At 37.7% G+C, this 23,477-nt stretch overlaps 1 protein-coding gene across 2 annotated transcripts in view; it reads right to left on the bottom strand.

Moving 5' to 3' along the window:
* PREX2 (phosphatidylinositol-3,4,5-trisphosphate dependent Rac exchange factor 2) overlaps positions 1–23,477 on the bottom strand; it is a 326,634-nt gene that overhangs the window by 66,521 nt on the left and 236,636 nt on the right. For both annotated transcript variants that reach the window (XM_017341384.3, XM_002710460.5), the window contains exon 35: positions 22,298–22,412. In XM_017341384.3, the coding sequence (XP_017196873.2) occupies positions 22,298–22,412 (115 nt within the window). The remainder of the gene's footprint in view (positions 1–22,297; positions 22,413–23,477) is intronic.

The following is a 23,477-nucleotide window of genomic DNA, read 5'->3' as shown; positions in this document are numbered from 1 at the left end:
CCATATAGCCTCACAGCAGACTTCACATTAGAATCCCTACAGGTAAGGAGAGAATGGCAAGAATATTCCACTTCTTAAGAGAAAAAAACTGTCAACCCAGAATACTGAACCCTGCAAAGTTCTCATTTATAAATGCAGGTGAAATAAAGATTTTTCCATAACAAACAGAAATTGAAAGAATTTGTAAATACCTGCTCACCCCTACAAAAGATGCTCAAGGATGTGCTCACATAGAAAAACAGAAATAAGAACATCATTATGAAAGAGGTAAAGGAAGAAAATTGACCAGTAAAAGTATGAGGGAAACCCAAAGTAAAAAATTCGGACTATTAATGGAAATACAGCAGGGTAAAGTCATTACGTAACAAGAGTCACCCTGAATGTAAATGGTCTCAACTCTCCAACTAAAATACACAGACTGCTGAATGGATTAAAAAAGAAAACCCATCTATTTGCTGCTTACAAGAAACAATCTCAACAACAAATATGCACGCAGATCGAAAGAGAAAGGATGTAAAAAGATATTTCATGCTAACAGTAACCACAAAGGAGCTAGTGTAGCCATCCTAATATCAGACAAAATAGACTTTAAGAAAAAAAAAACTATTAAAAGAGACAAAGAAGGGCACTATATGAAGATTAAAGGATCAATTCAACAGAAAGATGTGACTATTATAAATGTATATATTCCTAATTACAGGGCACTTGGCTATTTAAAAGAAATTTTAATGGATTTAAAATGAGACACAGACTGAAATACAATAGCAATGGGGGACTTCAATACCATACTTTCAGCAATGAACAGATCAACAAGACAAAAAAACCAACAAGGAAACAACAGAGTTAATTGACACTATAGGACAAATGGACCTAACAGGTATCTACAGAGATTTCCACCACACTGCCATAGAGTAAATTCTTCTCATCAGTGCATGGAACTTTCACTAGGATTTTCAACATGCTAGGCCATAAAGCAAGTCTCAGCAAATTTAAAAAAATGAAATTACCATGCATTTTATTGGACTACAATGGAATGAAGTTGGTTACCAACAACTTAGGAATCCTCAGAGCATAAGCAAACACATGGACACTGAACAATATGCTCCTGAATGAACAGTGGGTCATTGAAGAAATCAAAAAAAATTTTTGGAAACAAATGAAGATGACAATATAACATATCAAAACTTATGGGATATAGCAAAGCAGTTTAAAGAGGAAAGTTTATAGCAATTGGAGCATACATCAAGAAATTGGAAAGGCGCCAAATAAATGAGCTATAAATGCATCTCAAGGACCTAGAAAAACAACAGCAAACCAAACCCAAAACCCGTAGGAGAAAATAAATAATTAAAATTAGTGAAGATATCAACAAAATTGAAACCAATAAAACATACAAATGTTCAGCAAAATGAAGAGCTGGTTTTTTGAAAAAAATAAATAAAATTGACACACCATTGGCCCAACTAACCCAAAAAGGAGAGAGAAGACCCAAATAAATAAAATCAGAGATGAAAAAGGAAATTTAACAACAGACACCACAGAAATAAAAAGAATCATCAGAAATTACTACAAAGAGGTATATGGCAACAAAACAAAAAACCTAGAAAAAATAGATTCCTGGACACATACAACTACCTAACTTGAGCCATGAAGACACAGAAAACCTAAACGGACCAATAACCAAGTTGGAAATTGAATCAGTAATAAAGACCCTCCCAACAAAGCCCAGGACTAGATGGGTTCACTGCTGAATGCTATCAAACATTTAAAAAAGAACTAACTCCAATTCTTTTCAAACTATTCAAAACAATTGAAAAGGAGGGAATCCTCCCAAATTCTTTCTATGAGGCCATCATCACTTTAATTCCTAAACCTGAAAAAGTTACAACAAAGAAATAGAAATACAGACCAACCTCTCTGATGAACATAGACACAAAAATCTTCAACAAAATACTAGCCAATTGAACCCAACACCACATCAGAAAAATCATACACCTGGAGCAAGTGGTATTTATTCCTGTTTTGCAGGGTTGGTTCAACATTCACAAATCAGTCAATGTGATACATCACATTAACAAACTGAAGGATAAAATCCATATGATTATCTCAATAGATGCACAGAATGTCTTTGACAAAATACAACACACTTTCATTATGAAAACTTTAAGCAAATTTGGAATAAAAGGAACACTCTTCAACATAATCAAGGCAAAATGACAAACTCATGGCCAGCATTCTATTTAACAGAGGAATTTTGGATGAAATACCATTGAGATTCAGAACTGGACAAGGGTGCCCACAGTCACCAATGCTTTTTCAATATATTCTTGGAAGTTTTAGCTTGAGCCATTAGACAAGAAAAAGAGATCTAAGGGATACAAATCAGGAAGGAAGAGGTCAAACAATCCCTATTTGCAATGACATGATCCTACACATAGGGGATCAAAAAAGTCGACTAAGAAACTATTGGAACTCATAGAAGAGTTTGGAAATGTAGCAATATATAAATTCAACACCAAAAAACAACAGCCTTTGTATACACAGACAATACCATGTTGACAAAGAGCTTCTAAGATGAATCCCATTCACAAAAGCTACCAAAAAAAATCAAACACCTTGGAATAAATTTAACCAAGAATGTCAACGATTTCTACAATGAGAATTGTAAAACATTTTTAAAAAGCAAATAGAAGACACTACAAAAAAATGGAAAGTTCTTCCATGTTCATGTATTGGAAGAATCAGTATCATCAAAATGTCTGTACTACCAAAAGCAATTGACAGTTTCAATGTGATGCCAATCAAAATACCAAAGATATTCTTCTCAGACATAGAAAAAATGATTTTGAAATTCATATGAAAACATATGAATAGATAAAGCAAGCTTATATAACAAAAACAAAGTCTGAGGCATTATAATAACAGATTTCAAGACATACTACAGGGCAGTTATAATCAAAACAGCCTGGTACTGGTACAAAAAAAAAGATGGATAGTCCAATGGAACACAATAGAAACACTCGAAATAAATCCAAGCATCTACACCCATATCTATCTTTGACAAAGGAGCTAAAATCAATCCCTGGAGCAAGGACAGTCTCTTCATCAAATGGTGTTGTGAAAACTGGATTGCCACATGCAGAAGCATGAAGCAATACCCCTACCTGACACCATTCACCAAAATCCACTCAAAATGGACTCAAGGCCTAAATCTACAACCTGACACTATCAAATTATTTGAGAACAATGGGGACATCCTAAAAGACATTGGTGTAGACAAGGAGTTCTTGGAAAAGACCCCAAAGACACAGGAAATCAACGCCACAATTGACAAATGGGATTACATTAAATTGAGAAGTTTCTGCACTGCAAAAGAAGTAATCAGCAAAGTGAAGAGACAACCAACAGAATGGGAGAAAATATTTGCAAACTATACAACTGATAAAGGATAGATAACCAGAATATATAAAGAGATCAAGAAGCTCAACAACAACAAAACAAACAATCTGGTTAAGAATGGGCAAAGGAGTTAAACATACATTTTTCAAAAGAGGAAATCCAAATGGCCAAAAGACACATGAAAAATGCTCAGGATCACTAGCCCTCAGAGAAATGCAGATCAAAACCACAATGAGGTTACACTTCACCCCCATTAGAATGGCTTTCATACATAAATCAACAAACAACAAATGCTAGTGAGGATGTGAGGAAAAAGGTACCTTAATCAACTGTTGGTGAGAATGTAAACTGGTAAAACCACTGTGGAAGACAGTGTGGAGACACCTCAGAGGTTTGAACATAGACCTACCATGTGACCCAGACATCCCATTCCTGGGAATTTACCCAAGAGAAGTGAAATCAGCATATGAAAGAGCTATGTGTCCCACCATGTTTTTTACGGCTCCATTCACAATAGCAAAGACATGGTATCAACCCAAATGTCTGTTAGTGGAAGACTGGATAAAAAAGTTATGGGATATGTACACCATGGAATACTATACAGCATGAAAAAAAAAACAAAGTCTGGTCATCTGCAGCAAAATAGATGAAACTGGAAAACATAATACTTAGTGAAATAAGCCAGTCTGAAAGGGACAAATTCTATATATTCTCCCTGGCATGTGATAACTAAGAGAGCACCTAAAAGGCAACATGTAGAAATGAAATTGACACTTTGAAAAGCAATGATTTTGAACAGCCCTTCTCTTGACTGTTATTCTATATTTTTGTAAATCTTTTCCTTTTTTCCTTTATAATATTTTCCTTATCTTTTTCTCTTTCATATGAATCACTGAACTCTATACCTAACATTTAGTTAATTATATACGTATAAAGTTTATTGAAAATAGAACTTAGTAAAAAATAAGAGGGAGAATAAGAAAGGGAAGAGAAAGGGGTGGAAGGGTGGGCACAGTGGGAAGAATTACGAAGATCTTAAAGTTGTAATTGTGAAATGTATGAAGTCCGTAACTGCAAAGCAGTATAGTCCTGCATACTTTCCTATGAACTTACTTCTAAGGGTACAGCTTAACAACGTTCCATAGGACCCCCAAATTCGTTAAGCTGGCTGATAAAAATAGTAGTTTAAGTGTTGTAAAAATCAAATGGACAGGAATAAGTGGTAAAGTAACCGTATAGATAGGATCAAGTGATAATGTGATCATATAAATAGGACTAAGTGTTTGAAAACAATAATAGACAGAATTGAAAAGGAGTAAAGGCTCCAACATGGGAAGCAGTCCATACAGCAGATTCATAGAATGAGAATCACTTTAAGTAGCACTCTGACCTCAAAATCAGCCTTTAAATTGCTCCAGTCTGGCTGAAAAGCCCAGGGAGAGCATTTCAGGCATGGAAAGCCTAGAGACTTAGGCAAAAAATGTCCTATGTAAAGGACCCCTGTGAATGAGACCCCAGTGGAAAGAAGGGGCCACCAAAGAAGGATGCACTTTTCTCTGAAGAGAGGAGATAACTTCCACTCTGCTTATAGCGTTGTTGAGCTAGTGGATCCAAAGCTTCCATAGCCAAGGCAGATCATGTCAAGAGCCTTGGGTGATCACTGATGTCATACATAAGAGTGTTATTTATTAAATAAACAAGAGTTATTGTGCATTAACTTCCCATGCAGGACCTCTGTCCCCAAAGAGTCATAACACAAGACTTAATAGTAAAACTTGCTCTCAAGAATCACTTCCTTTTAGTGTATTAAACAGAGGATATTATTATGTCTTATATTTATGCCCAAGAGCTCACAAAAGATGTATCATCCTTGTTTTTTTTTTTTTTAAAGACAATTGAGTTTCTAGAAGGAAAGAAAGGGAAGGAAGGAAAAGAAAAGAGGAAGGGTTTGGGAAAAATGTGAAATCACCTTCGAGAAGCAATAACATAGAACAGCCCTTGTATGGACTGTTCTATTCATTTTTATTCCATTTGTTCTTTTTTCTTTTGCTTTTTCTTTCTTGAACAAAACAGGAGAGTAATGAGGAAGGGTGGAGGAGAATGGGTGGGGAGGCTGCTATGGTGGGAAGAATTACTATGTTCCTAATGTTGTATTTATGAGATACATACAAATAAAAATGATGTCTCTCTGGGCTGTTACTCTTTGCAGCAAGAGGCTACATACAAAATGTGTCTAAAATAGTGAGCAAAATCTCCTGTAAATAATTATAACGTTCCTTATGGTTTCTTCTATTTTTCTCTTTTAGTTTTCAGTGGTATGTTGGCTTTTGATTCCAGTGTCTTTCCCAAGTGCTCTGATCTGAATTCAGTGCTTATCACACTGCAGCACATACCAGCTCCCCTGAGGAAACTTTTCCTGGAATGGGAAGCCCTAGTGCCATCCATGACCCACTTGCAGAAAGTATTACAAACTTGTAAGTCTTTTCTGTGAACTCTGTAAGGCTGGTTGAGACTAACTTTTTGTATTAGGTTATTTTACAAATGCTACAGTTAAAATGATCAGATTTTATATGACAAAATTTATTAAAATTTTATTTTTCTACTGACATTTCTAATTCTAGTGTAAAGGTTTATCAATAAAGAATGACCTCCAATCCTGTGAGTTGGAATTGTAATTTTTGTTCCGTGGCCAATGAGTTTAGTCTTGTGTAATATAGTTATCTGACTTTAGGTCTTTTAGAAATAACTTACTATTTGCTATGTCTATCTATCTGTATATCTCTTATGTTCAACTTCTTATCTAATTTACAGTAAAATTCTTGTTCAAATATGTGATTAAATCATACTTATGTGTACAAAAAAAAAAAACACAATTCACAAGTTAGGCACAATGCCAGGTGCTGGGGATGAAATGGTGAGAGTAAGATAATATTGACCTGCAAAGATTCAACACTGTAGTTTTGGAAGGGTGAGGAGGGGAGGAAAAGCAAGAGTAGGAAAATTCCAGTAGTGAGCACAATAGGACAGCAGGTATTACTCAGGCAAAAGGAATTAAAAATTTTTAAAGCATAAGGAGAATCTTAAGGGTCAGAAAACGAATGTTTCAGTTTGATCACAAAATTTAAATCTGTGCAAAGCTACTTAATTCTCTAGAGTACAGGGAAGGTACAAGAAATAATTAAGAGATTTCTCAGCACACATGAGCAGTAATTGAATGGATAAGGAAAGGCCAAGTGAAAGGTGAACACAGAAGAAGAAAAGGTAGATACGAAGGAAACAGATGGGGCAGGAGGTAAGAGAATGGGAGGGTGGGGAGAGAGAAAGAAAGAGCATATTTTAAATTTATCATTGATTCTGCTACCTTATAGTAGATAGATATGAAAAAGTAAATGCTGTGAGATTTAAAATTTTCTGTTTATACTTACTGTTGATAAACTGTAAAAATATTTCTAACCCTCCTTAAATCCTTGTGGCATTCAACAAGATTACAAGAATAAAAAAATACTCATTCCACACTATGATTTCTGTATATAAAGACACGATCTTCCATCCAGTTACTTCAATAAATATTTATTTGAGCATCCTCTACTAAGCTACAAAGTAAGCCTCTGTATTTTATGAAAACAGCAGTGAACAGGAGACAAAGCTCCTTCCATCAGAGAGCTTGCATTCTCATATCAACAGCCCTGCTACACATGCTTTTCTACGTTCATGTGGGCCTGATTGTAATGTCACTTTTAAAGGCATTTCTTTACCCAGGCCCAAGGCAAGTTTGTTTTCCCTCCTTCAAAATCTGCCATCAGTTCACTTTACAACTACCTTCCTTTTTGAGAGAATGTACACAAATACGTAAAAATCAAAAGCTCTATCTCTTGGCAGCAAATATATATATATATATATATATATATATATATATTTATAATTTGAGAAGGAAAGGGAGAGAGAATGAATGAATAAATGAATGAGAGACAGTACTTTCATTTGCTGTTTGACTTCCCAAAAGCTTGAGATCGGAGAGACTGGGCTGGGCTGTAGCTGGGAGGTAGAAACTCAACGCAGGTCTCCCATGTGGGTGACAGGAGCTCAACTACTTCATCTATCACTGCTGCCTCCTGGGATTTACATTAGCAGGCAACCAGAAGTAGGAGCCAGCACTCAGATACATGATGCAGACATCCTGACCAGGGACTTCAATACTAGGCCAACCATCAGCACTTTTTTTTTCTTTAACCCCAGTTATGTCCTCTGGCTTAGTACTGCTCAAAATATGGCTAGCAGAATGAAGTAAAGAATTGTGAGGACCTAGAGACTGTACTACAATTTACACTGTTCCAATATGCCAGCATTCAACAGCACTTGTCTTATTGACAAGTCCCCTGTGCTATGACTTGCACAGTAATAATGCACCGTAGAACCAGATCACATTAAGCAATGTTTTAATGTCAGTTTGCCAATAATAAGCCAAAAGTGTACAAAAATTTTAAACAGTTGGGCTGGCATTGTGATGCAGTGGGTTAAGTTGCTGCCTCTGATGCTGGCATTTTTAGTGAGTGCCAGTTCAAGTCCTGGCAATTCTGCTCCTCCAGCTCCTTGCTAATTTGCCTGAAGAAGTAGTGGAAGACGGCTCCCAGTACTTGAGCCTCTGCTATGCACGTAAGGGAGCCAGATGGAGTTCCAAGATCCTGCCTTCAGCCTGGTCCAACATTTGGCCATTGCAGCCATTTGGGGAGTGAACTAGTGGATAAAAATCAATCTCTCTCTTTCTCTCTCTCTAACTCTGCCACCCAAATAAATAGAATCCTTTTTTTAAACTGCAAACATAACCTTTTTTATTTAAAACTTATTGCTACTATAATCATTTTAACTGTTAATCTGAACTTTAAAAGCAATAATCAAGTAAAATTGGTACTTTTTATCTGTAATTTACAGGTATAAATACAATTTCACTGGATTTGTTAAGAAACTACATTTAAATCTCTTCTTCCTTTCCAGCCAATATTTTTTCTGTGAGATTAGTTTTCTGCTATCAGGAGGCTCACTAAAACAAACATGGACAGAGTTTAGATGTACATTTTTCCCTGAAAATCATGCTATACATTCCAACCTAGATAGATTACCAAGCAAGAAACCACTAATTTCTCACATTAAAATCTTATTTTTTTTAAGATCTATGTTTTTGAAAGGCAGAGTGACAGAGAGGGAAAGACAAAAAGAGAGAGAGAGACAGAGAGAGAGAGAAAGAGAAAGATCTTCTGTCTGCTGGTTCACTCCCCAAATGGCCACGGCAGGTCTGGGCCCAGTTGAAGCCAGGAGGCAGGAACTCCGTCCTGATCTCTCACATGGGTGGAAGGGTTCCAAGAACTTCGGCTATCAACTGCTGCCTACCCAGGTGTATTATTAGCAGGGATCTGGACTGAGAATAGTACACCCGTGACTCCAACCTGCATGCTGATATGGGAAGGCAGTATCGCAAGTGGTTACTTAGCCCACTACACTGGCCCCTAAAACCTTCAAATATTGGTATGTACAGTGTTTGTACAAAGTATATGTAAAGATGTTAAAAGTGGGGAATGATTATCCTAGTCATAACTTTTATTTTTGATTATAGAACAAAAATAACTTTAGTAGCAATTCTTAATATATTAACTACCTACAGTACCCAGTAGCATTCACAGTAAAGACAGACAGATCTAAATGTGGTACTTTTCAATTAGTCTTCAATTACACATTACATAAAAATTTCCTTTTGCAAGTACTCCCATTGGAGGTTCTTGGCTAGCTTTCTGCACTGTTGTCCATAGCAGATTTTGGCATCTCACCCTCTTGGGTCTAGCTCCAGGACTGGAAGCACAGTTGGAGCTGTTCAAACGTCTGGATCATGTTTTCAACTGCCTCTGTCCTCATCTAGTTTTCTGCTGTGAAATCATAATGTAGTAGCTGCATGATTCTCAGGAACTTGAAGGCTCTTCCAGATCAATTTTGCCGAGCTGTTTTAAGCAAGTTTTTCTATGCTTTCACCGCTGGGTAGTGAGACCAGTTGCCTCAAGAACAAGCTTAGAGAAACTCTTGATATTAATTTTGTTCTCTAAGTTGCTTTTCAGGAAGCCCATGAAAACCACCTCCCATGAAGCTCATTTTCAGATACAAATCTCTGTGATGAGTATTCTATTTATTAGGTAAAGACTGAAGGCTGAAAATGCTTCCTCATGGCTAGTATTCCTGATAGTCCAGGTAGTATCACTAGCTTCAATGGACATATAGGAAGCATACTTAGAGACACTGACAACTTGCCCAAAGTCATTAGCTCATCAATGGGAAAGTGGAAATGGACTCAGAGTTTGGTCAACTCTTTACCTCCCAATACATTACATAGCAAGCAAGTCCATGTTATTAATCTGTTTCTTCTCAGTCATCTCACAGCAAAAATTTCTTATTTTCCCTAAACCAACCGAACTTCCCATGATTGAAATATCCTTTGGCCTATTAAGCGTAGTTCTGATTTTTCCCATTTGGCTCATAAGAAATGGAATAAATCTCATATTCAATATACTAAAAACATATTCCTTGAGACTACTAAGGGATTGTTTCACCTGTCATCTTCCATTGTGTTTTCTGAATGTATCTAATTTTACATGTGATTCCACTGATATATTAAGATGAAGTTCAAAGTTTACTCAAACTGAAGCATGCCCAAGAAGCTTTTAAAATATTAACAGGTTCACAGTTGTGTGAAATATGCTGTGAATGGAATAGAACTATATAGTCTTTCAATTTTGCATGATTAAAATATTTTAATATAGAATAGACTTTAATGAAAATATTATAAGTTCAGCTTTATTCTATTAAAATACCTTATATCTAATCATATAATAATTCTTATACAGTTATAAATGCATGTCCTATAAATTTATATAGTACATATTTTCATACTTCAGTTTGGAATTTGATACAAAGAATACAGTTGATAATTTATTGAAATGATATTTAAAATTGGTGCAGATGAATCCTTCTCCCTGACAATGTGAACACTTCATCAGGTACATTCACTGTAAGGCCAAAAATACACTACTGAGCTTGAGTCACAGACTCTGAGATACTCTCTTGTTGCTTTCAAGTAACAGTAAGACGCCATCTGCTTTAGTCCTTTTTGCCTTTCATTCCATTCCATCCCCATTTCTATTTAATTAGAGTTCTTATTATTACCGGTCTGAACTATTTTAGAATTCCTAACCAGTCACTCTGACTCTAGTCTTGTCCTCCCTGCTAATTTGTCCTTGATTTGTCCTCAGCGGTAGCACTAGAGTGCACATTTTGAAAGGCATGCCCCTCCTCTGGCCATCCCCACTTACAGATCACAGCAAGTTATCTCACTTATGACAGGTCTCAGAAAGTTCATGGAGAATGTGTATTATGAGGGGAAAAAAACAGTGCATGGATTTCAACAATTTTTTGCACCAAAAATAAACTTATCTTTAATTGCATTTTTCCACAAAATCTTTAAGTCCCTTCAGACAGGTTAACCTAAGCTCCTCAGCTGGCATCTGAGGTCCTATGTGCCTACTGCTGCTCACCCTCCTGCTTCGCTTTCCACCCTTCCTTGTCATTTATGGCTCAGCAGAGCCCTTGAGCATGTGTTCTGCCCTTTGGAACAGCTCTGCTCTTCTCCTCCACCTGGCCCCCTACTGGCTTCATCTCTCAGAAACATCGCCCATCTCTCAGAAGTGTTCTCTGGGCATCCTGCAATCCCTGCCATGGCTCTTAGCGGAGTTATTTCTAATTAACCTGCTTATTGCATGTATTCTTCCTCTTTTAAGATGACTAAGGGAATGCTGTCTGATTCATTTCCTTCTCCCCAAGATTGTGAACACTCCCGTACTGGCATCTAAGAGCACAATAACTATTACTGAATAATAAGGAATAGCTCCCAACACAGAATGTGAGCAGCTGGGAAGATTCATTCAACCTTGACATCAGAGTCTCACCCATTCTCAGAAAAATCTGGCACTTGCATACAAACAAGCATGTATGAATCTTCTATTAGTAGACGCCTTGTCAACAAGTGCAGACAAAAGCCAAAAAGTAAGGTGCAAAAGAGAAACAGGCACACATAAAAGAGAGCATAATGCATGATAGGATACATTCCACAATAGGGGCATATAACACAATATTAAAAAGAAAGACTAATTTAGGGAAGGTGGGATGATCTCAGTCACAGGGAGAGGACAATGTTTGAGATGTGCTAGGAACGATGGCGAAAAACTAGCTAAAACAATAGAAATTGGACTCCTTCTGGTTGCAATACCAAAAACCAAGCCAAATTGTGTTTGATTTTTTTCTTTAATGACTAACAGTGTTTCACAGATTTGAATCTATGTGAGATAGAACCTTGCCCTTCAGCTGAAGTTGATGGTTCATCTAACCAGGCAGCTAATTTCGCAAACCCAATGTTCTGTTCTGCACACAATCATGAGTTTTAGTACAACAATATTCAGTACATTCTTCTAACCAAAAGTCACATTTTTTATATCAAAATCCCTGGGCCCAAGCTAAATTTCCTGACTGAGGTAGGTAGGAGTACAGCTTTGAAAGATAATTTACAATAATTTTGTGGCACATCCACAAAACAAAAGAAGCCTGAAATGTCACCAAAAAGGAACTGAAGAAAAGCAATAAAAAAATCACCAAAGGAAGTTGCTTGACTAGGATACCTTGAATATATTTTTAAGGTTGACTGTCCTAGTGACCAGACAGAAAAGTCAGCAGAGTTAAAAATAAATGCTAATTTTGTTTCCAAAAGCACTGACAATTTTTCCTCACAGAGTATATTTCCCTAACTGATTTTTCAGGATGTGCTTATTTGTCTTTGCTACTTGCAGCTCTCATTTATTGCAAAGGAAATTCTGAGCACAAAGTACTTGCTTTGATTTTTTCTTTGCTTTGGTGAAAATAATAGATTTTCTTACCTTTGAGACAGAAAACAATAGCTTTTCTTAACACCAAGATGGAGCTGACTGTTTCAAAGGATGCCTTGTAGATGAAGATGATTTTATTTGCTGATCCTTGTCAGTCAGAACAACTACTCATCCTTATAAATATTATCACAATGAAGGATTCATCACAAAAAATGTGAAAATGCATAGTTAAGTAATTCTATGCTCATTTGTTGTCCTTACTTATCAATTTCATTTAAAATCCCTTTCAGGGAAAAATGAAGTAAGTATTAGTTTCAATTACATCTTCTCAAGGGCAAATTAATTAGTCTGAATTCAAATAATAATTAATGCAGTCCAGGCAAATTAAATAAAATTACATGAATAAATGTATATGCAGCTATACCACATTCTCAGTAATGCAATGGTGGTGGGGTTTAATGGAATTATAGTATTTCTTTCAAATAAAGAAGAGAGATGCTGCTCTCAAGGTGTCATTACAATTTCAACTTTATCTGCTCTTGTCTCATGTGAAATTTATGAACCTTGGCAATGCTGATGAATTTTCTTGAGAGGTCTCCAACAGAGTCAGCATCTGCACCCTTCAAACGGCCTGGAAGTTTTTGGATATTAAGTGAAATAGACTAGATACTGGAATAAATTCAATAAAATTATAATATCATAAAAATGGCCACTGTATTACAATTACTCTGATTTCCAATTCAAATAGTTTTAATCTTACAAATTTCCAAGCACAATGTGGAACTAGGGCTGGAAGGCAAGGAAATAACTCACAAGTAAAAAAAATGAATCCAAAAAAGATGGTAGGTTTTAAAGAAGAATTATTAATTCCAGCTGGGGCTATAACTGAAGGCTTCCTGCAGGAAGACAAATTTCAGATGGATCTTAAATAATTACACTCTCACAGCAAACAGAAATGGAGATAATGAGTGTCTTCAGTGAGGGCTGAGTGAGAAGTTGAGGAACAACCAGATGTTAAAGGAAGTATCAGGGGCTTCGCTGATTCTGTTGACAGGTCTGCCCAATTTCCTTCTTATTCTTGATTCTAGCCTCATAATACCTGTAACTTTTCCTTTCTCCTTTAGTATTTTCACAGTGCTATTCCCTTTGCAAGAGATAACCTTGCTTCCTTAAATTTCTATCTCCAATCTCCTCCCTTACACAATTATGCCAGCTTAAACATCACTTCCACCATCTAATACCCAATTAAGGCTGATTCTCTACTTGTACACATGTATGGCAGCTTAGATCCTACATACATAATTAATCACACATATTTCTAGAAATTGTTAGTGAAATTTTGTTTAGTATTCTTCATAATCCACAGAGAAAATGTTCTTGGCAGGTAGTAATCTTATCTATTGCTGTGTCACAAAACAAGGTGCTGTCCATGGTACTTGGTAAGCACACAGAATTTGGTGAAAAATATTTGTACAGCAGTCCCTTTAGTTTTATTTTGTGTGAGAAATTGGCACCTAAGCATAACTTTTATTTTGTAAATGGTGATCTTTTACATATTTAATACATAAGAACTCTACAAAACTTTTACGCTTTATAAACAAATTCACATTCTTTGTAGACTTAGCTATTTCTTTTGTTATGGAAGAATACTGTTTCCATGCGACAAAAATTTATAATGTTGACAACTCTGCATTCCCAATTTGAAAACAGAATATACACATTTGGTTTATAGCTAGTCTTAGAGGACATGAACTACAGATACCTCCTAGACTACAAAAAAAGAAAGTCTGCTGAAAGAATGAAAAAATACGAACCTGCTATAGTGGAGATAAAAAACAAGTCTGGGATGTTTCTGACTAATTTAAAAAGAAGTCACATCATTTAACTCTAAAAGCTGTAGTTCTCTATGGCAAAACAATTTAAAGGCAAAAGAATTTTTTATATGCTAACTCACACTCTATCTCACTCTTTTCATTCTCTTGTTCTTGTTCCCCAATTTTATTATTAAACCCATACTCATAGATTTAATATAGTTTACACAGATCCAAAATCTTCCACTTAACTGTGGATACACTGTTGCTATCCAATCAAGGAATGGAGAGCAGTGTTTGATGAGCAGAGGACTCTGAGTGTTGCAGATCTAAGTCTAGAACTGGGATAAGGTATAAATGCTGATGTCCCATTGTGCCTTCATTTGTCTGTGCTCTTTCACAGTAGCACTTAAAGGATGTTGAAGTGGCAGGAAGTACGTCTGTGTCATATTTCATATTCATCATGCGTCAGGACAGCATATTCATTAACATATTTTTTCCTGCAGAAGTGACAGATTTCACAGAGGTGAAATCATGGGAGTAGTAAAAACACATCCTTCTGGCCAGACATTTCTCAGCTGAAAAGAGTATCCAAAATATACATATGGCTCTGAGATCATTTGTGTAATATTTCTTTTTAATGTAAATAAATTCCCTATCTTCCTTCTAAAGTATATTTGACGTTTTAAAAACTTTAAGGGATGGCATCTGTTGCTGTAGCTAAATCCCCACTTCAGATGCCTGCACCCCATATCTAAGTGCCTGGCTCGAGTTTTAGCTAATCTGCTTCCAGGACACTGCAACCTGGGAGGCAGCAGATGATGGCTCAAGCACTTGGGTCGCCTCCCACCCATGTGGGAGAACAAGTTAAAAGTTGCCAGTTCTCCTGGCTTTGGCTAGGCTCATACTGGGCATCGTGGGCATTTATGGACTACAGTGGTGGAGAGAAGATCTCTCTCCATCTGTGCCTCTTTCTCTCTTTGTGTCTCTCTGCCTTTTAAATAGAATGAAAATAAAAATAAATACGGAAAAGCTTTTTAAAAGAAAATGTACCATTATCTATCCATAAAAGCTAAAGATAACTAAAGATAGTGTTTGTTTTGAATACTTTTCTTGTTTCCTTCTTGTAAAGATGTTGAACTTACATTTAGATACCCAAAAATGTAAGCACAAAAAATTAAGTAGGGAGCCATCAATTCACAAATGTAATAATGGACCTCAGTAACTAATAAACAGTTTATTTCCATTTGATTTTTCTGTTTTATTTTACTCTTTACTTCATAATCAAAGCAGTATATTAAGAAGTCATAATCAAGGTTCCTGAAACAGAAAAGCAAACTTTGATACAGGGAGCACTGTTCACACTTACAAAGGACCTCATGGGTCCCCACGGTGCTTTCTCGCCAAAAGCAGGAGGCATGAACATGGATGAATTACCTTTATGCAGGACAAAAAAAAAAAAATGAAGCTGATGGAAATGACAGAATTAGGTAGAACAAAAAGAAAATAACACAGAGTGAGACTGGTTGAAGGCAGGAGCAACAATGCCCTTCATCCTAAGTTCTGTGTCACAAGCTGTTACTCTTTAATAACCAGAGGGAAATCAATCAAGAACTCTGTCTCATTTGGCACAGGAGGGAGGTTATAACTCAAAAACAATTGTTCAACATTTCTGCTGCCTCAGCTTCATTCCCCAGGGGTGACAACTAAACCAGGGAGTCTTCAAAAAACTCATGTCAGGACCCCAATGAATGGGACAAAGTCTCTCCAGAAGCACAGGTTAGTGTGTAGTCTTACAGGACATTGGAAGAGGAAGGGTCGGATCTTCCAGTAGGCTTGGGCTTGCTTTACCACTGTCTTGTGGAATCTGTAACTATTTTTGTATTATCTGCAACTGATGTAAGAAATGCAGATGGATTTCAGTAATCCAATAAAATCATTCCAATGGCTTCTCTACTGTACTTACAATGAAATCCAAATCTCCTATGATGACCTACAGGCCTCTGCCCATATTCTCTCACTCTTCTCAACATGCTAGAATCCCACTGTCTTTCTGTGTCTTCTTCAAACATGAAAACCTGCTCCACGACTTGTATTGCCTTGAAATGTCTGCAAAGATCTCCTGCAGATTTGGCAAGGCTGACTTGTGATTTACACTAACGTTCAAATTTCACCCCCAACTATGCCCTCAAAACTGCCAACCTCCTCTTTATCAGCTGTTATTATATTTTCTTTATGGCATTTTTCACTATCTGACAATCTTTGCTTATGCATTTTTTTACTTGTTCACTTCTGTCTTTTCTATTTTCACAAGAATGGAACCCTTATGTACACTAGATGAACGAATAACTGATGGTACAAAATCAGAGCAGTGGGGAGCAGCAAATCTTACTAACAGAGAATTTGTTTACATTGTAGGTGCTCACTGCATTCACTGAAATAGCCTAAAATATTACCAAAATACAGATATTAAGATACAGAAGTCCTTTATTTAAACCCTGCTTTTAACATTTATTATTTTGATAAATGTTTAAAATCAATAATAATATGGAACTTATTGCATTTTTCTTTTATTTCTTTAATTAGCTAATTAATTAGAATAGACAGAGTGACAGAGACAGAAAGTGAGAAAGACAGAGAGAGACAGAGAAAGAGAGAGAATAAGATCTTCCATCTGTTAGTTCACTTTCCAAATGCCAGCAATGGCCAGGAGCTGGGGGGCTGGCACTGTGCTGTAGCGGGTTACCAACATGCAATCTGGACTTTGGTTTGAGTCCCAGCTGCTCCACTTCTGATCCAACTTCCTGCTAATGTGCCTGGGAGGGCAGTGCTGGATAGCAAAGATCCTTGGGCCCCTGCCATACACGTGAGAGACCCAAAGCAAGCTCTTAGCTCCTGGCTCCCCCACCTTGGCCATTTCGGCCATTTGGGGAATAAATCAGCAGATGGAAGATCTCTCTCTCTGTCCCTCTCTTTTTCTCTGTAACTCTGCCTCTCAAAACAAATAAAATAAATCGTGGTTTTTTTTTTAAAGAAGGAAGGAAAGAAGGATGGAAGGAACAGAGGAAGGAAGGAAGGAAGGAAGGAAGGAAGGAAGGAAGGAAGGAAGGATGGGAAGATGGGAGGGAGGGAGCTGGATCACAAGCAGAGTAGCCAGGACTTGTTGAACCAGCAGTCTGATATGGGGTGAAGGCTTTCCCAGTGGCAGCTAAGTTTGCTACTCCTCAGTGTCTACCCTCACTGGGTTTTTTAAACAATTTACATAACTTAGAGCACTGTGACTCTTGATGTGTTCTTTTATTTGGAAAAAAATTAAAAAAAAATTTATTTGTCTATTTGCAGGCTGAGTGACAATGAGAAAAAAAAAACAGAAAAGGAAGAGAGAGAGAGAGAGAGAGAGAGAGAGAGAGATCTTCCATCTACTGGTTCTCTCCCTAAATGCCCACAACAGCTAGAGCCAGGCTGAAGCCAGGAACTCCATCAAGGTCTCCCATGTGGGAGGCAAGAACTTAAGTACTTGAGCCATCATCCACTGCTTCCCAGGTATACTACCAGGAAGCTGCATCAAGCAGAGGAGCTGGGACTGGAATCAGCTCACACATATGGGATGCTGGTGTCAGAAAACATTGGCTTAACTCATTGCACTGCAACGCCTGTCCCTATCATTCCTTTTAAGTAGAAAACCACTTCCACCTGTTCCTTGCTGTACTGGAGCAATCCCCGTAACTGGAATGGGTTCCTTTGTTTCTCGTGTCCAGCATCCTTACCCTTACTCTTCCTGATGGTTCGCTAGTCTTCTGTGATGCTGAACCCACCCAGGAGAGGGCAGATGGCCCAGGTCAGGCTAATGGATGCATCTCCATGTACTCTGCTTGAGCTCTGGAGCAGGGGGACTAACTCTCCTGAGAATCTAACACCAATCCACAGCGACCATCTTTACCTACATGAGAAATGACCTTGAGACTGAAGCCCACCCAGATAGGAGTACCAACAGATGGAGAAAGAAATAACACCTTGTAGGCCTATTATCCCCCTGATCTATCTGTGCTTGAAGCAGCCAGAGCCCTGGGATCTCCTGGTGACACAAGCCAATACATTTTTAAATTTTTTTTAATTTATTTGACAGGTAGAGTTATAGACAGAGACAGAGACAGAGAGAAAAGTCTTCCTTTCGTTGGTTCACTCCCCAAATGGCTGCCACAGTGCTGTGCAGATCCAAAGCCAGGGGCCAGGTGCTTCTTCCTGGTCTCCCATGCAGGTGCAGGGCTCAATCACTTGGGCCATCCTCCACTGCTTTCCCGGGCCACAGCAGAGAGCTGGACTGGAAGAGGAGCAACCAGGACTAGAACCGGGCACCCATATGGGATGCCAGCACCTGAGGCAGAGGATTAACCAAGTGAGCCACGGCGCCAGCCCAATACATTTTTTTGCTTATAGCAGTTTGAGTTAGTTCTGAAACTTGTAATCTAAAGAATACTTTCTAATAAAAAAATTCACTAAAGAGTTTGTTTGTTGTTTGTACAGCTGAAGAATAGGCATTTTCTGAAGTCCAGTTAGTAAAGCAACAAACTAATGTTCAAAATGAGTGGTTTCTTTTGACAATGTCTTGGCTTTCCATGCCTGCGAAACTCTCATGGGCTTTTTAGCCAGATGCGAATGCCTTAAGGGCTGATTCCCAGGCCAGAGTGCTGTTTAGAGCATTTGCCATTCTATGAGTCTGCTGTGTATCCTGCTTCCTATGTAGGATCATTCTCTCCTTTTTAATTCATAATTATTATTTCAGACACTGGTCTTATTTATGTAATTCCTTTGACACTTAATCCTATCTTTTTGATCAATTATGAACTTAAAGTGAAAACTTTAACAAGTAAGATGGCACTGGTACATGACACCTTGATGGGATTGAATTGGAATCCCTGGCAAGAAAAATGACCTAAATGAAAAATCTCTGTGAATGAGATCCCAGTGGAAAGAACAGGCCATCAAAGAAGGAGGTACCTTTCTGTGAAGGGAGGAGAGAACTTACTGTTTGAATATGGCCTTGTCTAAATAAGATCAGAGTTGGTGAACTCAAGAGGCTTCCATAGCCTTGGCAGCTCATGATAAGAGCCTCAGGTGATTACTGACTTCATAAATAACAGTGTCAATTGTTAAATCAACAACAGGAGTCACTGTGCACCTGCTCCCCATGTAGGATCTCTGTCCTTAATGTGTTGTACTATGCAAATTAATGGTAAAACTACTACCCAAACAGTACTCTATATTTTGTGTGTCTATGTTGGTGCAGTCTGTTGAAATCTTTACTTAGTATATACTAAGTTGATCTTCTGTACATAAAGATAATTGAAAATGAATCATGATGAAGAATGGGATAGGAGAGGGACAGGGAGATGGGATAGTTGAGGGTGGGAGGGAGGTTATTGGGGGAAAAGCCACTATAATCCAAAAGTTGAACTTTGGAAATTTATGTTTATTAAATAAAAGTTGAAAAAAAAAAAAAGAGTGGTTTCAAATGAAAGTGTATAAAAGACAGCAGCGTTCTATGGAGAAGACTCACATCCTCGGAGGGTTTCTTTTCAAGGTTGGTAGTAAATGTTCCTTTAAAGAAACATGAATGTTGGCTTGAGGCTGTGAAAACAAAGACTGGATTGCCCAGGGCAGTTTAGAGGGAATATTTGTGGTTACAGAGCAATCGGAAAAATTCAAGAAGAAATCAACACTTCATCCAAGAAATAAGCAGGAAGAGAGGCATCATTGGAAGTACTGGAAGATAATGGCCTTCCTGTGCAAAGGAAATCTAATATGCAATGAGATACATCCCAGGTAATTGCTGACAAGGGAACTCCATTTGTACTGAGGAGGTTGTGCTTTTAAAAATGCTTTCTCCAGGAAAGACACATTATAAAATTCTCTTAGAAGAGGAAGATAACAGGTAATTGATATGTGTGCTATTTCCTTAATGAAGAATCATTAATAAACATTTTCTCAGGTATCCATTTTATATGAGTATACATCCTATTTCTGCTTAGATAAGAAAAATGCTGAATGGGGTATGAACGGTTTCTTACATTTCCACTTCTCTGCTAGTTACATTTAAGCATTTTTATAATTTAAAAAATTCTTTTTAAAATTCATGTAATGCTTTCACATATTTATAGGATACAGTATGATAAATTGGTACATGGACACAAAGTGTGATGATCAAACCAGAGCAATCAGCATTTCCATTTTCCTTATGCATTTATCATTTCTTTGTGTTGAGAGCCTTCAAACTCCTCTCTTGTAGTTCTTTATAAAACATGTAATAAATGGTTGTGAACAAAGCAACCCTACTGTACTGCAGAACATCAGAAACTGTGTAACTGTTTGGAAATGATTCCCCAACTGCCATCATCTTAAAGTATATCTAAATTCTAATGCAACTAAGTACACACTCATGGAGAGCTGCTTATGTAAAACACTTTAAAAAAAAAACACAATGGGGACACCAAGATAAATTTATTCTTCATCTCAAAGAGCACACACTAGAATAAAGAAGATGACAAATTTATACACATCACTTTTATAAAGGAGAAACACTGAATCTTATAATAACCATAAGTAACGTAAAATGAATGCCTGGACAACACACCTTATGGTCATTTAGGCCTGCGACAGTGGTTTGAAATCTGAGCTTAAGAATCACCAGGAAGGCTTTGTTACAGCACAGACTGCTGATTCCTACCGAGAGTTTCAGCAGGTTCACAGAGGACACAGCATTAATGCTGTCTGTCAAGAGTCCATCTTTGAGAACTTCTGAAGTGGAGAGATCGGTCTTCACTTCTGCCTGCACGTGACAATCTCTGAGGGAGGTTCTGAAAAACCGAGGGCCCAAGCTTCACCCCAGCCTCCAAATAAAGAAAGCTATTTTATGAAGGAGACCATCCCAAAGGCAGATACTGAATCACAAGGAGATAAGATGATGCTAATGACGGGCACAGAGGCATGAAAGGGGGCAGGGAAGTGCATGATGAGAAATAGAACATGGCTTTGTTGATGCACAGGTAGAGGAAAGACATCTTGGAGCAAGTCAAGAGAGATCTTCACTGTCATGGAGAACAGCAAGAAGTCAGCAAAGTTCTCTGAGCAGGAGAGTGACGAGAAGACATGTGCTCTAAATTATTATCTGGAAGCAAGTCCAGAAGAGGTCACAATAACCTTGGCTTTGGAGACAAGGAGATAGGATGTTGTGGCAATGGACTACAACTCTCATCAAAGAGGAGTCTAGGGTTGTATTCTCAGGGCCATGTGCTCTGTGTGAATGCTTTAATTTTCTATCTGTATTTCAAAGATAGCCTAAGAATAAATTTTATCAGACAGAGTTGTCAATAGAAAGATTTTTCATGAGATTAAATGCTAAGTTTCTTAAGTTCAGGTTTCTTAGGAGACCCTGATGAAGCTCCTGGCTTCTGGCTTTGGTCTGGGCCAACCCTGGCCATTTTGGCCATCTGGAGGAGTGAACCAGCTGATGGAAGATCTCTCTCTCTTTCTCCCTCCCTTCCTTCCTCCCTCCTTCCCTCTAACTCTTTCTAGTAAAATAAGTAAACCTTAAAAAAAAGAAAATTACAGTGTTTAAATTACGACAACATTTCCCTGTGTTGTTAAATTTCTCTGTCATTTACCATGATACCAGTAACACTATTTTTAGGGGAAAATAATAAAATGTAATCAGTAATCTATGTATTCAAGAGCAGCTATTTTTCCAAACCCCAGCACATGGCCTGTCATATCATGCACTGAGTATGCCCTCTCTATGTGAGGCCAGCAGCTGTGCCTGGTACATTAAGAACCTATGTTACCCTTAATCCAGTGACCTCTCTCAGGGGCAGCACCACAGCATATGTCAATCATTTCTTTTTCCTGGAAATAATCTACCGTATAGTTCATCACCTTCTTTTATTTATTTAAAAAATTAAAATATTAGTATGAAAATATTCAAAATATTTTGTATTAATTAATTTTATTTGGAAACAGTACAGCCATTAGAACACTTGAAATATTACACCCTACATAAGAAGACATATCAAAACAAATATCATCATTAATAATCTACAATAATGAATTATACCAGAAATTTCATTCACTCTTTCCTGTCAAATATGTCAATGAAAAAAATCAACCTTGTCTGTTACATACCTGAGTTTCTGGTTGTATTGTTTGACCTTCTCCAATGAGGCTGCATTTATCTGAGCTTGGAATTCTTCCACTGAAACATTGTCCCTATAATAATATCCTTCCATGCTCTCCAACGCTGTGTAAACAAGTAAATATACACACAATTCCATAACTCAATTTCTCCACATTTAGTCTAATCTTATTGACTATTACTAAATGTAACAAACAGAACCAAATATGAACACATATGCAAGAAACATAGTGCAAAAATGAATGAAAATTCTCCTTTTGCTCTCAAAATAAATATCAAACATTTGGTGATTCTCTGTTACATAGGCAAAGGAAAGTTCTAGCTTAAACTCTTTTCTATTTCTAACAAGTTTTGTAGGTAGTGTGGAAAACCTAAATATTCAACCCCAAAATGTGTCATAGCAGATCAGAATATGGTACCCTAAAATATACCTTACAATTATTTTAAGAAACTGTAGACACAGGAGAAACTCTGAAAACAAAGTTTTCGCCTCTTGTTGGAAAAATTTACATCTTTAAATGGCATCTCCCTTTGCAGGGGTATCTCCCTCTGGTTACTACTAAGAGAAGGGTGACTTAGTCACTAGAGACATTTAGGAGAAGGTATAACTCAGATCTGTATAATAAACCTTACACTTGTTTACCTTGTGCCTTTCCTGGTCACCTCTCCATAGCTGGACCTACCCCAGAGCCTCCCTTCTTTATTCCAGTGGAAAATGGTACAGCAACAGCCACTTCGCTGTACCAGAAGGGGCACTTTCCAATACGCTCAGTGCATCCCTGAACCTGCAGATAGTACCAAACTCTGGATATATGATGTTTTTTCCTATATGCACAAACACAAACGTAAGACCTTTTCCATCTTTTTTTTTTTTTTTTTTTTTTTTTTTTTTGACAGGCAGAGTGGACAGTGAGAGAGAGAGACAGAGAGAAAGGTCTTCCTTTTGCCGTTGGTTCACCCTCCAATGGCCGCCGCAGCCAGCGCGCTGCAGCCGGCGCACCGCGCTGATCCGATGGCAGGAACCAGGAGCCAGGTGCTTTTCCTGGTCTCCCATGGGGTGCAGGGCCCAAGCACCTGGGCCATCCTCCACTGCACTCCCTGGCCACAGCAGAGGGCTGGCCTGGAAGAGGGGCAACCGGGACAGAATCCGGCGCCCCGACCGGGACTAGA

Source organism: Oryctolagus cuniculus, chromosome 6 (genome assembly GCF_964237555.1).
Source record: "Oryctolagus cuniculus chromosome 6, mOryCun1.1, whole genome shotgun sequence".
NCBI classification, from domain to species: domain Eukaryota; kingdom Metazoa; phylum Chordata; class Mammalia; order Lagomorpha; family Leporidae; genus Oryctolagus; species Oryctolagus cuniculus.
The sequence above is the reverse complement of the archived record's forward strand: the minus strand, read 5'-3'. Positions and strand labels throughout refer to the sequence as shown.